This window comes from Electrophorus electricus, chromosome 5 (genome assembly GCF_041902795.1).
Source record: "Electrophorus electricus isolate QZ-2024a chromosome 5, ASM4190279v1, whole genome shotgun sequence".
NCBI classification, from domain to species: Eukaryota; Metazoa; Chordata; class Actinopteri; order Gymnotiformes; family Gymnotidae; genus Electrophorus; species Electrophorus electricus.
The window spans coordinates 23805372-23823230 of NC_137501.1; the positions used below are offsets into that span (position 1 = coordinate 23805372).

Below are 17859 nucleotides of genomic sequence, written 5' to 3' on the forward strand. Positions count from 1 at the left end.
AACATCTCTAATTATTCTCATGATGAGATTATTATAGAATGACTTTTTATTCAGTATAAAAAAAGATTATTCAGTATAAAAAAAATTATAAATTCATATTATTTTCACTTGCTAAAATAAATTTTATACTAAACACATTTAAGTCTATATATATATATATATATATATATATATATATATATATATATATGGGAGAGTAAGTGGTGTTTGTAGCTGTTTTTATACATTTACATATTAAGGTGAAAGACTCCTTCTGAAGGAGTGCTCTTGAGTATTTTGCAGGGCAGTAGTTTGGAAACATGTCCAGTAGAGGGCACTGGACTTGAAACAGAAACAATCTTAATCCACTTTTGCAGAGGTATTCAAACCAGAGTCCTCAAGGTCCTGGTTCTACAGATTTTCTACCCTCCCTTTACAAAGGAGTCAAGTGTGACAACAATGTGGCCAACCAGTTACATTAATCATTTAATGAACTATAAATGATAACAAAATCCAGTACCAGATTTGGATTAGTGGTATTTAAATACCACTGCAGTAGTTGACAGCAGAGTATGGTTGTAGCCTATATGTTGGACATGTTATGATTTGCGTAACAACAGTCATAGTCTGAAAAAATTCAAAAATCACATCTAAAGAGTTATGTATGTTATGTATGAATATGCACTTATGTTTACATTTCTGATCTTTCCATTATGTATAAAGACAAGGAAATTAATTTTCTTCCTTTGGAAGTTTACATCTCTTAATCTGAGCAATTCCTAACCCTGGTACAGTCAGCATCAGTTTTTTTACCTTTGCTTTGGTTTTCCTATCTTTAAGTGTCTCACCTGTTCAAATGCATTTGAAAACAAGGTGTCCAGTGATATCCATGGCAACAGCCACTCTACATTGCTCTACTGTGAACCCTCCTGTATAGGCAGCTGAAGCTGTTTCTCACATGTACCTACAAATATCTGCTAATAGCACCTATTAGCTCAGGAAATGCCTGCAATAATTAAGTCTAATATGCACCTAAAGTTGATGACTTAAGGATATTTTATCTGAATTATTTTTAGCATCCAGTTAGAGACAGTACATCAAACCTATTGAAATCCAGACCATTTAAAACAAAAATATGTTCCACTAAAAGTCATTCCACACATATATGACACCATTATTTTTCCTATATTTTATTGAATCTTTTCTACTATTTTTGAGTCAACATTTTCATATTAGTCACTACTATGTTAGATTACTTTCCCCTTCACTGCAATAGCAGTCAACTACTTGAGAGTTCAAACCCACACTCACTCTCCAACTCTCCTTTACTGGATATTCTGCAGAAAATTACATTTCTGTCTTTAAATAATTTTAAATTAATGGCACAAGTCTGTTTAGAAAATGTCTTGTAGGTCATTTTCTTAGATACTATCCAGCCCATGCATTTACTGCACTATAACCTATTTAAACTACTGTCATGTATTTAGATGTTTCTTTATGTTGGTGACACACCACTGCACTTTTAAAAATAAGACATATCTTGAGTTAGTATGCATATCTTGAGTTAGTGCTGGCTGCTACAGTGTTACACGCGAGCTTATTTGTCTGGTTCCATTTTAACATCTGTATATTTAACGACTGAATTATCCAGTGTTCAGTTTCCTTTTTATACTTTATTAGTGTCAAGATGTCACATGTGTCACATGTCCTGATTCTTATGAATAAACATCCCTGTAATCTATATGGATATGCTCCTTGTTAGGAGAGATGGAGAGTTGGTATTGTGGTTGGAATTCTCATTAGAAACACATTTCTAGCTCTGTACAGCAAACAGACATTTTCTCATTATCTTTTTTTTTTTTTTTTGTAATACCAAAAACAAACAAATAAACAAACCAAAAACAATAATAAGAGCTTGATCCCATCTCATTGGCAAATGAACATGGCAGAAATTAAAATACCATCTAAAAAAGGCATCAATGCTAGATAATACATCACCTTCCAGTGGTATTTTGTGGAAGAGAGAAAGTCAGATATAACAGGAGTCTAATTTAAGTTAATGCAAAGAATAAATAATGAAGTAAAACTGTTAAAATGAATCTAAACTTGATGTCTGACAATGCTGAATGTATAGTGTGAGAGAGAGAGAGAGATAAATAGAAGGAAATTGAGAGAGAGAGTAAAAGAAAGGGAGCGAGAGGAAGAGGGTGAGAGAGACAAAGAGAGAGACAGAGAAAGAGAGAGAGAGAGAGAGAGAGACAGAGAGATGGACTTGCAGATATCAGAAATAACAAGGAGCAACAAGAATCAACCAAAACAAGAATAGGTGGTAAAAGGAGAGTATGGATGACAGTAGGTGCTTTTGGTGAGATTACAAAATACTTGAGGAAGTGCGCAGGACAGAAGGCACAGTGGCTTGGAGTGTAATCGTTAAGGACCACCACAACAGGACCTACCAAACTTATAAGGTGCTCTACACACAAAACAACACAAATGCACATTTATAAAGTAAGACCAGCAGTCACAATCACTGGTACCTATTTCCATCAATCAGGGGCACGAGAGGTGGGGCTAAGGTACAGCTCGTCTCATCACATGATCTGATTTTGAGCTGGTAATGACCAGATTGTAAATAAAAATATTTCAGTGTTTGGATGGGTAAAATGAGTGGCACATAGGAATCAAGGTCTCAATGGTTTGTGACACATGCTGGGTAAAGCAGAAATAAAAATGTGACTCAAGAAAATGACAGATAATCAAATCTTTACAATGCAGGTCAGTCAAACTGACAGTGATGAAGGGCTATGTCTTTGACATGGTTTCATCAATTATTAATAAATAAGTCATCAAATACATTATGTTTCCAGCACTTGAGTGCTGCAATATAAATGTCATTTTGATTGTGTCTGATTGGGTCATTGATTGATTAGTTGATTTCATCAACAAATTACTGATTGATCAGTATGATTATGAGCAGATAGCAGATTTGCATCTGTCGCATTACTTCAAATAAAAATGACAATATTAACAATAATTTTTAAAGAAAATGTTTGGTCTATATTTAAAGGCGAACAAAAAACTACTTTGGGAAAACAACAAACTGGGCACAGTGTTTTTAAGACATTCCAAACCAGTCTTCTATCACTACCATTATAATAATTATTATTACTGATAATCATATCACATTTTACCCTTTAAGACACTTCTTGAAATAAAAAAACAACATTTTTTCTTCTTTTTCCTCTCTATAAAAGCTACACATGTTCTACTGGGATATCTAAGTTGTTAGTGTTTTTTTTTATTAATAGTATTTTTGCTGTTGCTAAGAAAAAAACTACTGATCTAAAAGGCGACATACTCAGCTTTTCCTTCTAAGATTCAACCACAGCTTTTGGGACTCATTTCTCCTCTCTCTCAGGCAATTTGCAGTTGAGAGAGGAGAAAAAATAGGACCAAATTATTCACCAAGCCTCAGTCTCTAGAGTTGAACTCAGTGATGTTGATGTTTCACTCTGGGACTCGGAAACTAGACCTCAGTCCTTCTTTATATTTCTTCGGAGCCTCTAATTGTGATGGCGATCCAGTTTCAAGGAAAGAAATAAAATAAACGAACAGAAAATCATAGTGGTATTTCTGATGTAAACACTGCCATGTTGCCTTTGTCAGCTGGCCAGCTGTTCTCATGTGTCAATTTCAGGTTGCTCTAGAATGCTCTATTCTTCCATCCACAGACACACAACTCTTCCAGAACTCTTTACCGCCTAGAGCTATTAAACATATATTGTCATTTCTTTGTGTAAATATTTTCCTGTGATGTATGACGCCTCTAAAATCCATATACAGCACTAGGCACTGAGACAAAGAGTATAGAAGTAGAAGAATTTTTGTTTCATATAATATCTGTAGAGGACTTGTCAGACCTAGCTGACACTGTGAATATGTGGGGAAAATAAGCATTGCTCTGTCATGTATTGTTTAAAGTGGTCAGCATCAGTACCATTCAGTCATCACAGCATCTGTCTCACAGTCTAGTAAATGTGTGGTAAGAAATGTTGCCACCCTTTTGGTTAATGGTTAAAGTATAGTCAAAATGCTGAATTCAGTCAAACAGAAGGAGCGCAATATTTTTGGCCTTCATGGTAAACCAGCTATTTTTCCATTAAAAAAAAAAAGATTTGTATTAATACCTAAAAATCTGTGTTGTACAGTTTAGTGTGTTTTTGCTTTTCTTGCTTTATAGATTGACATTTTCGGGTATTTTATGACAAGGGCAAGACCCAGAATAGCGCAGAACTTGAGTAGAAATACAACTTGGCAATTACCTTTACTGACAAAACAGACAGCAGTCAAGAAGGCCTCAGAACTCCTGGACAAGCAGGCTAAGACTAGCATACAATACTGGATATATGTCTGTGTGCACATCTGCATGTGTGGGAAAAACATGTCCATACACTGACGGGCAACTGATAAGGGGAATTTCAAGCGCATGGAAGGTTTTGAAAGCATATGTACTTGATTGTGGCTCATGTTGAAACTAGGACATTACAGCCTTGTGTTGGAGAACCTAATTGGCCTCAATTTAATATTCTCTCTCTAATTTTGCCTATATATCCTTCCCTTGAGCTCTGCATTCCTCTGGGGTACTCAAAATCTCTTAGTTCCCCACCAGCCGCTTTTCCCCTTGGGCCAAATCATCCTACATCCCTTCTGAAGACACAGACAGATTCTTTCTCATGCCCTGTTGATGGGAGTAATTCCCAGGGCTGCTGTCTGCTTCCAGGTCATCCTCCTCCTCTTCTGCATCTTCCTTGTCTAAATTCCCCTGTTCTCCATCTCCCAGTTTAAGCCCTTGTTTTGATGAATGAACATGTCCCAGAAGTGGTGGTGTCCCACCAATGACGGAGGACCTCTCCAGATCTCCGTCTTCCATGGTGACCCCATTTTCAGCCCTTGCTCTGTATCTGATCCAGTCCTCCACAGCCATGACACCATCTCCTTCACTGAAGAACTTCCAAAGTGCCAAGGGATCACGGCTCAAACCAGGCAGTATCACTCTGGAGGAGTGGTCGTCAGTGGTCCCAGTGGCTCCCCTTTTACGGCGGGATTTGCTGGTGTGGTTGACCTGTAGATGCATGGCCATCAGTTCCACAGAAGAGGTTCGGAAGGGACAGAACACACACTGATTCAGAATGTTGTCACCTCCTTTTGTTCTCCCTAATGGTGGAGTACCAAAAGCACTTACTGCTCCTCCTTCTTGCTCAGTTGAACCCACGCCAGGCATGGGACGGCGTGAGAGGTCCAGAGGTTCAAATCCACTTTGCTGGGAAGCACTTGGTGTCATGACACTCTGATATCCATTAGCTGACACCATGCGACTGGTAACAAGGGGCTTCCGTCTAGATAATTTGGGTATTTTTGGAGGCGGTGTCTCTCTTGTCCAGCGTCCATCTAGATCACTTGGGTAGATCTCACCCATCATTCCACTCAGGAATCGGTACTGACTCTCCAAATCCCTTTCTTTCTGAGTTGCTCTGGGCTTCTGAGGACTCTCCTTCTGTTCTGTGGGCCCAAGGACCAAAGTCCGGACATGTCTGGATGTGGGGGCTTCCACTGGACCTCTCCCTAATGATCCCTGGTTTGTGGATGGGAGTCGACGCTGTTTTGGGGTCCCCTCTCGTGGTGAGCCAGCATGTGAGGTAGTGAGGCTTGGAGAGGAGGAGCTAGGAGTGGTTGCCATGGCATTCCTCTCACGATGATGACGTTGCAGATGGTATTTAAGAGAACCGGACTGGGTGCCAGCATAGTCACAATGGGGACATTTGTACGGTCTCTCACCTAATCACAAATCAAAATAATCATTAAAAAACTTTTACAGGGTAGATTTTCCCAATAAATGACAGCTAACCACCATATAAATACAATTAAATTTGCTAATACATAGTTCACTAGCATTAAAAATAAACAACATTTTAAGAAATAGGCATTTAAAGATGAGGAACATTAAGGCAAGATAGGTAACATATGGCACATAAAAAAAATGCCAAGAAGCAATATTATGCTACAGCAGCAGATGGCACTGTTTAACATTGTTTGACCTAAGACTTGCATTTTTTTCAGATCACATTTGCAGTCTGAATTTCTTTGTAGACATTAAAATGAAAGTAATGCAATTTCTGTATCGCTGTCAAATGTGTAAAGTCAAATAATGCTTGTACAAACTTGTGTATTTTGTGTATGCTGTACATTTCATATGGTAGCCTCACCTGTGTGAACACGCAGGTGCACTTTAAGGTGATGGGAGGAGCGGAAGGCTTTACCGCAATAAGGGCAGTCCTTCATTCCTGTACCCCGCACACGCTCCCTTGGAGCTGGGGAAGGACCAGATGATGTTCCCCTCACACCATTTTCCCCTGGGCCTGAAGAGAAAGAGTCAACGTCAAGAAAAAGTCAAAAAGGTTGTTATGGTCTACATCCTTACTCTTGCTGAAAAAAGACAAATGACTCCAAATCATAAATAGCATTAATAGAAAGGTATTCATTACTGGCTTCATTAACCCTTATGTGCTCGGAATTGACCTCGGTTTATCAGATATCAGTGAAAACTTCTATCTGTGCAGAGTCTTAACAACAAACTCACTTGTCTTATATTATATGATCCTTACCAGAAAGATGTGTTATGACAGAATGCAAATTTGCAGCTGTCCCTCCTCCTGATGGGTGCTGTTTGGCCTCTTGCCTGCAGTCATTTACATTTCTTCCTCCTCCTCCTCTTCCTCCTCCTTCTCCTCCTCGTGTTCCTGCAGCCTTCTGTACCCCTTCCTCTTCTTTCCCTGCACTTCCTCGTGCACTAACATACTTTTGTGGTCTCTGAGCATGAACACGAGCATGGGCCACTGCCTGCTGCAGGTTCTGGAAAAGCTTTCCGCAGTCAGGGCATTCCCAGGGTGCCCCGGAAGCCTCTGGGTCCTCTTTGAGGCCGAGGCCACCAAGATAGGCGCGAACCTGCTCGGCCTCCCCGGCGACGGTACCACGCAAGGCAGGTCGCCGTTGCTGCACCAGGGATCTCTGCTGCTGCTGCTTCTGCTGGCTGGGCTGATCTGCCACCAGGCTGCGAGCAACCAGCTGCCACACGGCTGCTTGCTCGCCACCATCCAGCGCTTCTCCTCCCCTCTCTCCTCCGTTACCCATTTCAGCCACCTGAGCCACGGCTTGGAGGCGTTCCACACAGCTGGCTCCACCACTCTCATTCGGCAATCCCAGGTAGCCCCAAACCGAGGACTTGTTTGAGCTCATGCCGACTTCAGACCTGTCCCCCCGATTCCCCATTCTACTTCCTGCTCCTCCTCTGGTTGCTATGCTTTGTGCCAGGAGCAGGTTGGAGTATAGAGCCCCTAAGGCCTGGCTTCCTGCAGGGCCTTTGGACTGCTCAGGCCCTGAGGGTCCCAGATTTCCCAAGCCAGCCTTTAGGCCGAGCTTGTTGAGGTGCACTTTCATGTGGTTCTTGAGGAACCAGGGCTCCTTGAATCCACGACCGCACACCTGGCACTTATGATCGAGAGAGTCCTTGTGCTTGCGCATATGTCCCTTCAGGAACCAGGACTGGGTAAAGCGCTGGCCACATGTATCGCAGCGGAAGGCTGGGGGAGTGGGTGCTTGCGGCAAAGGCGCTTGCGGTGCTGCTGTCACGGGGCGACACGGGAAGACCGGAAGAGGTGTGGGCTCTTCAGGTGGGTGACTCTCCTGCAGATGAGCAGCCAGACGCTCCTCCTGATTGGCTGAGAAGGGGCACAGTGTGCACTTGTATGGGTTGTGGAGGATCCGCACATGACGAGCTAGCTCAGAGGCTGTGCGGAACTTACCCTTACATGCATGGCAGCGGAAAGCAGGTGCTGCCATGTTAGGAGCAGGGTCTTCAGTGAGAGCTGGAGGAAAGGTAGAAGAAACCGGTGCTTCTTCGGTCAGAGGCGGCGTCAGGGGTGTGGCTCCATCCACTAAGAACTGAGGGCTGCTTGCAGTTTGAAAAGGCTCTTCTGGAACAGTCTCTTCTTGCAGATTCTGATGCAATGACCTGGATAACGGACTCGGGCAGAGCTCTCTGTTACCTTGGGGCTGGATAATGCTATCACTCATATGGTCCTGCTGGGGCTTACCATGTGATATCCTGTAGAGGGCTGAGGCCCGGCGGTCCCTGTCCAAACTATGAGCTCGTGCATGAAGGGACAGGATGCTCTGGAAGCGGAATCTCTTTCCACAAACATGGCATGGGAACTTGAGTGCCGGGCCAGCAGTGGGACCCCCTTGGATGGCCACGCCTTCACTGTTGAAGAGCTGCAGATCAAGTTCGTTGCTGCAGGTGGCACTAGCCCCCGAAGAAAGGGCTTGTTCCAGGGCTCCAAACCCTGCAAGCGGTGCAGGCGGAGTGGCGGGAGGGCTGCTCTCAGAGGTGGGGCTACACAGCTGCTCTTCCCCTGGAAACAGTGCCACAGCCGGGGTGGGAGATGATGGAGCTGACAACTCCTCATCTTCCTCTTCCTCTTGCTGGTTGGCATCAGCGAGGGCAAAGGGTGAGAGGGGTGCATAGGGGGTAGTTGGGGGGCTAGAGGGGGCAGACTGAGGGCTTTGTGGTAAAGATCGAGGGCTGTGATCTAGTGATGGCATTGAGGGAGGGGATAGGGGTGCCTCAGAGGAGACAGCAAGCACACACTCTGGGGGCGAATCCATACTCTGTGCCAAACAAAGAATGAGAGAGGTAATTTTATTTGTTTTGCAAATGGATGCATATGATGCCTATAATAGTGTTTCTCGTATTTATGTGAGATTGTGCTTACTAGTAGTATTTGTATTCCATGATTCGTTTCCTTGTGTGAGAGAGGATGCACTTCCAAAATGGTGATCTGTGAGACCACCTCTTAAAGGTCCCTGCAAAACATAGCACAAATAAACAGAGTGTATGTGTGTGTGTGTGTGTGTGTGTGTGTGTGTGTGTGTGTGTGCACTTTACCACCACATGAATCTGACAACAGTATTAATATTTGTATACATTTACAGTATACATTTTTGTTAGAAAGCCTATAGATATTGTAACCAATGGAATCGGACAAAATCCTCAAGATTCTTGCCAGACTGGTAGTGGATAAATCTATGTAGGGCCACATAAACTAGCTAGCATTGCATCTCATGATATATATTTGTGATGGTGTTGGGTGGATAACTCTAGTATCATAACAATGTTTATAATATAATTCAATTTTTTTTTTCTCCTCCCAATGTAAGTTGTCCTTGGTTTGTTGTCTTCATCTTTTGTTGTTTGAAGGAATGTAGAATACTAACAAGTGATTTTGATAGTCTATAGCGTAATGGTGCAACATGAGTTTGTGTATGTATCTTTATGTGTGTATGTATGTATGTATGTGTGTGTGTGTGTGTGTGTGTGTGTGTGTGTGTGTGTGTGTGTGTGTGTGTGTGCGCGCGCGCGCGCGCGTGCGTGTGTGAGACAAAGCTAAGGGCACAGCGGGACACAAACTGTCCCAAACAGGATGGGCGCGAGATGTTTCCACTTCCCCACGCACCCTTCCTGCACACACACTAAAACAGTAGCTGCTCATATCAGAATGAAATCATATTCCTCACAGTCCAACCAGAGGTAAATGCATCACCTCTCACATGTGCCAACACACTCTCTCCATTCACACTCAAAGACACACACACACACGCACACACACACACATTCGCAAGCACAGTCATATACATGCCTTGTAAGGACATGCCCAAGCATAGTATGAAAAAAATGGTGAAAGAAAATTGCGCACATTGATGATAGTGGTGAAAATCTGCTGAATACAGGAACATCTGTGAGTGTGTCTGTGTGTCGGCATGTGTGAGTCACTATTTGTGACAGTTTGTGTTTTTCTGTGTGGGTGACAGTATGTTTCTATTTTTGGACATAACACCCAGCACCCATTTTAATAGAAACCTTCAATTATTAGAAACCAATGGAGTACAATAGGTAATTGTATACTTGTAAAATGCACCTATAAGACAGGTGTAGCTAATAAATTGGCTAGTGACAGGAGGTGCAAGGTTAATTTGTGTGTATACTTGTGTGGAAGATTACATATCCATACAACCAGGGTTGCAAATGCAACCAGCTTGCATGCGGTATGTATGTACATATTTATGTGTATGTTTGTATGGGTCTTAATATATGCATATATATTAAGTATATATTTGTATGTACACACAAGATTTTGCGGGCAAGTCAATGACACTGGTCTTGGATATCACAGAGAGCAGCATGGCCGGTTGACATTTTAGCTCAACCATGACTCACAAGACTGTCGCCACAATATCAATCATACCCTCCCTCTCCTCCCTCCCTCCATCTCCCTCATTTTTAATCTACCATTATTGTTACCTCTTTCTCTTTCTATCTTTTCACCTCCACAGACTCCTTCTCTTCCCATCCCCCTTTCTTTTTCCCTCTCTCTCTCACTCCCCCCCCCCCCCCCGCTTCTATTATTCACTCATTTTCTTTCATTCTCTCGCGCTCTCTCCCTCTCCTGCAGTGGTGCCAGTTGGCACCATGCCAGGGAATGCTGCTATCAGCTGGTAGATTGGGGCCTGCCAACATGGCGAAGGGAGAGGAGAAAGAGGGGACTGAGACAGACGGAGGAGGACAGAAAGAAAGAGAGGTGGGAGGGGGGGTTATATGGGAGAGACAAATCTGAATGAGCCATATTTGATTGGTAATTTTCTTATGAAAAAGGGGGCACAGAGCGTTCCCTGGCTCTAGAGTGGAGGATGCTGTGACTGTCTTGGTCTGATGGCATTATTATCATATGAATATCATTCGTGGCGATGCATTGTTCTGCTGTGACAGACACGTTCGTGTCCGACCAGGCCTGTCACACCAATGAAGCGTTTTTTTTTTTTTGTTGTTGTTGTTTTTTTCCCCAAAAAAATTTGGATAGATGGAAGGAGTGATAAGGTGCTAGACAGAGGGGGGAGGGGAAAGATGGAGGCAGGAGAGTGATAAAGCAGCATGCACAAATAACACACGCACATACACGTATACACACACACAGAAGCACACACACACACACACACACACACACGTGCACAAATGTGCACGCGTACATAAATATACACACATACAGACACACAGACACGCACACACTTGCAATATGGCAGCAAGTCACCAGATGATTCATGCATGCTAAACACCTTTGTCTGAATGGCCACATGGTACACTCCCCTGGAAGAACACATTTACACACACATGTGCACACAATTTGTATCCCTATTATTTTTATCCCATAAACAACACTACTACTACTACTACTACTACTACTACTACTACTACTACTACTAATAATAATAATAATAATAATAATAATAATAATAATAATCACAGGCTTTGTGCTATTCAGAAAGAATGTATCATCATTATGAGGTGAAAGTACAATAGGAATAAACTGCTAAACAGCAGTTATTTAGGTCCACTTACTCTATAATTTTAGATCACAGTTTATGTTTGTGCAGCTTTCAGTGCGATGAGAAGTCTGAAATGGGGTATTACAGTGACAATTGCTCTGTTCCTAGTTGTAGCATAGGTATATAGCACATGCTCAAGAGCTTAACTTATGTTAAAAATGTGTTAGTGGACATTTCCATTTGCACAATTTAACTAATATCAAAGCTTGATAGATGATGCTGATCTTTTGAATGAATAAGACAGATCTTTTAACTGCATAACAACAGTGTAATTACACAGTAGCTAGACTACAATCTTTAAGCACCCAGTCAGTTAAACTGCATGTAACGTGTCCATTGACAACCTCAATCTTTGTATCTCAAAAAAGGCATACATTGCAAAAAAGTGCAAAAACCGTCCATTCTGAAACCTTTTCAAAGGACATTACTCCTAAACCCAGCCTGCTTTAATGTTATAAAGTGTCTACGACAACGTCAACTTTAAAGAATTTAACATTCAGAGTAGGACTTTTTTTTATTAAGAATGCATACAATTATTGTATGTTGTTATTAAATGATCTCTTGCATGTGAGAGAAAAGTTTAAGCTTTGAAGACTTTTCTGTATGCAGAAGGTGCATACAAATCAACTGACAAATAAATACAGGAGTGCTAATAAAACATACATTCCTTTCTTATCCAGTCTCAAAATTACCAAGCTTGCTGAATAATCTTAGTCATCTAAGCATTTATAGTTAACCAATACTTTTTCTTTATATCACACTTGAAAACTGATATGAACTGAGTGCTGTAGTATATCTAATGTGCATGTACCGTGCATTCAGTGTATGCATCTGTGTAAAAAATGATTCTGCTATGGACATTTTCCTTCCTTTGCATGTGTGTGCACGTGCGTGTGTGTGTGTGTGTGTGTGTGTGTGTGTGTGTCTGTGTGTGCGTGTATGCATGTGATCTGTACATGTGATTTTTTTTGCCTGTGGTCGCAGTGACTTTCTCCACACCTCCACACGCAATTCACTTCCTGTTCTTAACATTGGACTGAACCTACTCAGTCTGCTCACCCTTCTCTGTCACACATAAGTCCCCCCCCCCCCCCCACACACACACACAACAGTTTTCTTTCTCTTTTCCACTCACTTTTATCAGTCTGAGATTTTCCCGCTCCTGAAAATTGTCCTGGAAAGCCTATCTGAGCTCATTTTTAGTCTCCCATGCCTCTTCTTGTCATGTAAGGAACTTTAACTTCATTTAACCCCAAACGCTAAAAAGAACACTTTTGCTGTCTCATTTATAGAAGCAATTTTGCACTCAAGTTCTATGTCAAACGTAAGATTAATAAAAGTTTACGTGATTACACATACATACTTAAGCAAAAGTAAATTTTTCAGAAGTGTTAAACTTAGATGGTAGGAATAATGTTTTATTCTAATGCTTCTGTAATCCCTTTCAAAATCTACTTATTGTACAGAAGAAAAAAAAAGTCTATTCTAAAAGTCTATCTATATTTTTAAACCTTAAGATTTGAAAAGAAGCCACATAGCAGTAGCTGCATAATAGTATGTATGAAGAAGCTTGCACATGGTTGAAAAAGTTCCTCTGATGATTACATTCAGGAATATCACTATGGATGCACTGTTAGAATTTTTGAACAGCTGATACAGTTTCTGAGGTGCAAACCTCGTGCCTATAGAGATTTACACATTATACAATATATCAGAATGCATTATGTGTTTAGTATTATTCTTCTTGGTATGTCAAATATACATTTAGGAAAGTGTGAAATGATAATATTAATATAATAGTATGTACAATATTTTCCTTGTTGCTTCATGCTGGCTCACACACTCCTGTTCAGGTATCATGCAAATGTTTAATATTGCATTTTCCTGAACCTTTAATCACATAATGTCACACAATATTAATAACATCTGTATTACTGTCACTGTAGTGGTTATGTTGGTCCATAATTCAAATAGAAGCTAAACAGTTACAAATGCTTGAAATTGTACTGTATTTTGCATAGTATCTCTTTAGATGTTTGTCAGATTAAAACTACAAATGTGGAGACAAGAAACAGTTTAATGAAAGATGAGTTTTCCAATGGAGTAGATCACAACCAGCACTAGATACAAATTTCAGTCTTACAGCAGCTTCATTATTGCAAAACACTAGTTGGAATGTTATGGTACCTTTATTGTACTTTTTAGTTTACTGTGTACTGCCTACTATACACTAAAGTACTATGTATTAGTTGAATTAATTGAGTAATGCGAACAGTTAGCGAGCAAGAAGTTGATGCAAATAAATAACCTAAAATACATCGTTAGTGACCAGCAGTCATAATGCGTGAGCCAACAGACATCACAAAGCTATACACATTCAACATGTTTTTCACACCATGCCATAGTTAGCTAGCTAGCTAGCTTGTTATCTGATATATGTCTGCCATGCATACTTTAGAGGTCGAAATAATAGCAAATCAAGTAGGATTTTGTCATCCATATAGGGTTACAAGTGTATATTGGACTGAAATGACAAATATTTATCTGATTTCACACTTAATTCTTACTAAAACAGCATTGACTTGAATTGGGCACCGTTATTGCTCTCCCCAACCCCCGCTCCTGTTTCTTTCTAGTCTTGGACAGCATCCTCCCTTTCTGATATTTACTTCAGTGTGGGATAACTTACTTTTAAGTGTATTAAACTTTCACATTTGTTTACACTTATGTAATGTGTAATCAAAATCAGTTGAAATTACTGTTTAGTATATAACTGGGTCTGATTTCACTGGTGCAAGGGTCTTGCTCTATGCACTCTGTGGTGTTTTTCCTATACTGACCCACATGATCAAGCTCATCTTATGTTCACAGAAACTTTGATATGAGATTTTTATGAGATAGACCTGTGGTCTATGATAGTAAAAATGTTTAGCAGTGGATCCTGGGAACTGGGAACCACTAAATTATAGTAGAGATTAGGTACAGCACAGTGCAGTGCGACTGGTGTTTACTACCAAGCACTGAATTGTCCTGTTCAACTAAATCCATGCTGTGAACTTTAAATTTAAATAGAGAGGCAGTACATTAGTGCAGGGATATGAGGGGATCTGCAAAATTATATATTTGCTTTCAGCTGACCTATAGTCACTATCTAAAACCTGCTACTCAAGAGATATACACCTGTTCTAACAATGAACAGCCATTAAGTACAGCTGTCAATCATTATGCAGCATTACATTAATGGCAAGTTTTCATTTACCACCTGTTGGTGTTTACTGTATGAAAGCATAATTCTGTTGTTAAGTGATGTTTATTTCAAAGTCTTTAACATGAAAAGTTGTATTATATTGTTTACTGCTACTAAAAAAGCAGCTTCCATGTTTAATAAACTACTTGGGTATTCTGCAGATACACAGCTCTCCCTGCAGATGCACAAGGGATCTAAGAGAGGTGCTCTCTCTGTGGGAGAGTACTAGCAGATCTACCTCCAGCTGAGTGTTAATTGCCCAATTAAACCAATCAGAACTTTCATTAGTAAAGTCTTCACTTTATAGTCCCGGCAGCTGCAAAAGTCGGTGGCATCTGGCACTGTTTTAAAAATAAAAGATATAACTGATGTAACTTCATCTATTAGCCCATTGCTTGTAACAGTTGCTTGTTTCTATATGCAGTAAGTAGTATCTGCCGCTTACTAGTAATGGTCTAAATGCTGCCTTTTCTAGCTTCCCGTTTCACTCCCAGTCACGTCAATTTTAGAAGGTTAGTCGGAAGAAACGTCTCATTCCGCCACCTCTCATGCGTGGGCAGTGACGAAAATACCAGTGGAAAATAATAGTCCTTTATGTCCATGCCCAAAATGTTTGTTAGCCCCGAAAGACATACCCAAATCGCCGTAAACACTTTGATATAAGATATGCGTTTATAACGGACATCTGGAAAACGGACATCTGCGAAGTTTCTTTTCGGGACTGTGGTTTAAAAGAAGTGCATCCGGACGACATAAATGACACGTCCGCCTCTTATCTGGAGAGGAATTTCCTCTGCGCCCCGTGTGATGTGCGTCAATAACGTGCAACCATTTTCAGTCGTTTTCTCCCCTTCCCTCTCGCGGCCATCTCAATTAAAAAGCCACATTAATGAAATAAATAATGGCTCACAAACAAACGCGCGAGCGTGCGGCTACCGGCCAAAACAGATTTGTGTTAAAGCGCACGTTCAAACCAAAGGGCACGTTCTTAAGTATCGACTCAGCAATTGGCCGTTTTGATCAAATATAGTCATAATTATGCAGTTTTCATCTCTGATCACCGTCGTAGCAGGCGGCTGACGGGATGTTGTTTCTCTCGTATCCCGCTCCATTTTCTTCCTGATTTTCTTTCAACAAAAGATAAAGGGAGGGGAAAGGACACGCGTGTGCGAAGAGGGAGCAGCTGAAAAGTGCCATCGTGGGTTTCATCTTGAATTTCACTGACAATATAAACCCCCCCTCCCCAAAAAAATGCAGACCGGTCTGTCTCTCATATGGGCCAGTAGCACCCTTTATAACTTTTTTTTTCCGATTTGGGTTTTACCTAAAGAACTTTCTCATCTATTCGTTTAATTCTGTAGCCAACAGTAATCCATGTGAAACGCGGTTATAACAGCAGTTGAGGGTACTTAAACTACGAAAGATCAGCGGGGGCATGAAGTAGCTTAGGTTGACGACCGGAGCTTGTAGCCTTGTAAGCTACTATAAAGAGGTGACATTAGGACAAGTGGACCGACTGTAACTGCTTGTAATTGTAGGCAATAGTAGCTCTAGTAATATGATAATAACCGTTCCACTGAAGTGCAAAGTCGCGCTGATTGCGCCTTGTTTCGCATAAAATCCGCACATATCGGAACATTTTTTCCCCCCAGCGATAGTTTTGCTTAATATGGAGTCGTGTAGGTTAGCGATTTGAGGAGTCCTCATCTACACATTATGTACAATGAGGCAGCCTGTGTTCGCTGAATGATTTTGCTGTTGAATGAAACGCGACCTCGCTGGCACTTCAAAATGTCAGTTTCGAGGAAAAAAAGAGTCCCAAAACTAGTGTTACAAAGATAAAACTAGTCTATCAATCTATCACTTGTGATACGTTTTCCTTAAGCTAAGGCATGGATAAAACGACATTAGCTAAACGAGGCATTGGGAAAAATAGAATTTGTGTTCTTGTTTAAGCAACGATGTTAAACAATATTTTGTATAACTTTGAATAAGTTCCGTTTATTTTCTCATTCAGATATATAGTCATCATTACTTCTGGACACTTTTATCCTACTTATAACCTATCTCGGATGAGCAAAGCGTACCTTTTTCTTTAGCCTATGTAACACTCGCTGGGGCTCCGAAATTAAAGTTGATGGGTTTTTATAACCGGTTTTCCAGTCATTTTAACTCCATCTTCATATATATAACCCAGGCTACCACAACACCCCGACTGGTTACTCCGCAAAGCGCACATCCACCGGCAACATACATGACACACACCAAAGTGCCAAAGAGTGCGTGCAATTACATGTATGATGTATCCTATAGTGATGCATGAGCTGCCAATCAATCTTTTCCTCCGCGCACAAGACTGGTAGCCTCATATCAAAACGGAAATTTAAAAGCGTTGGGAATTGAAAGCTTTGCATTCCAAAGCCATACGGGCAGCTTTCATTACCCGGATTAGCACCCAAAAAAGTCGTCGTCGGATATTTGTTGTTTATGGAGCCCACAACAATCGTTACATGTCCAAAACGGGGAAATCTACCACCGGAGTATTGACAAATGTATAACTACATAATCGTTTATAAACATACAAAGAGTGTAAAAATAATAGATCATTTTAAATTAATAAGATTTTTGTGATGAAAGTAAGACTCAATGTACTTACGGGAGAGGCGGCGAGGAGATTAATGACAAGACACGTCATGATTACGTTTCACTTGAATTAAATACATTACGAGTTGGAAAAAAATGGAAATCGGGGTAGTTGTATACAAGCATACGCCGTCTCCCCCTCCCGCTCCTTTCTCCTCCTCCCCTCTTCTCTCGCACGTCTCTCTCGCATTTTTTCAAAGATCCATTTATTGTGCAGTCGTGAGTGAGTGAATGAGAGAGAGGGAACACTGATGAAGGGGAGGGGGTGGCTGTAGGTTGCAAATGTAATTCTAATCGGACGGGCTCCATTTTAAAACATTATTTCATGCAGGGCGGCTGTGTTCCCGTGTACACAGCAGTGACTAATTTGTAGAGTTCGGGGAAAGGCACTGACACCTCCTGCTCCTGATATGTTTTCAAGATTTTAAGGTTTTGTTTTTTTTTGCACCAAATGATTGTTTTATTAATTGCATTGATGTGTAAGGTTGACCAACCTC

At 41.0% G+C, this 17859-nt stretch overlaps 1 protein-coding gene across 1 annotated transcript; it reads right to left on the minus strand.

Moving 5' to 3' along the window:
* Positions 1 to 941: 941 nt before the first annotated feature.
* Positions 942 to 17520, minus strand: znf219 (zinc finger protein 219). The gene is made up of 5 exons (XM_027022876.3): positions 17376 to 17520; positions 8808 to 8898; positions 6642 to 8703; positions 6243 to 6395; positions 942 to 5814 (listed from the first exon to the last, which is right to left on the minus strand). The coding sequence occupies exons 3-5, from the start codon at positions 8698 to 8700 to the stop codon at positions 4676 to 4678; spliced, it is 3351 nt and encodes a 1116-aa protein (XP_026878677.3). The 5' UTR covers positions 8701 to 8703; positions 8808 to 8898; positions 17376 to 17520; the 3' UTR covers positions 942 to 4675.
* Positions 17521 to 17859: the final 339 nt, after the last annotated feature.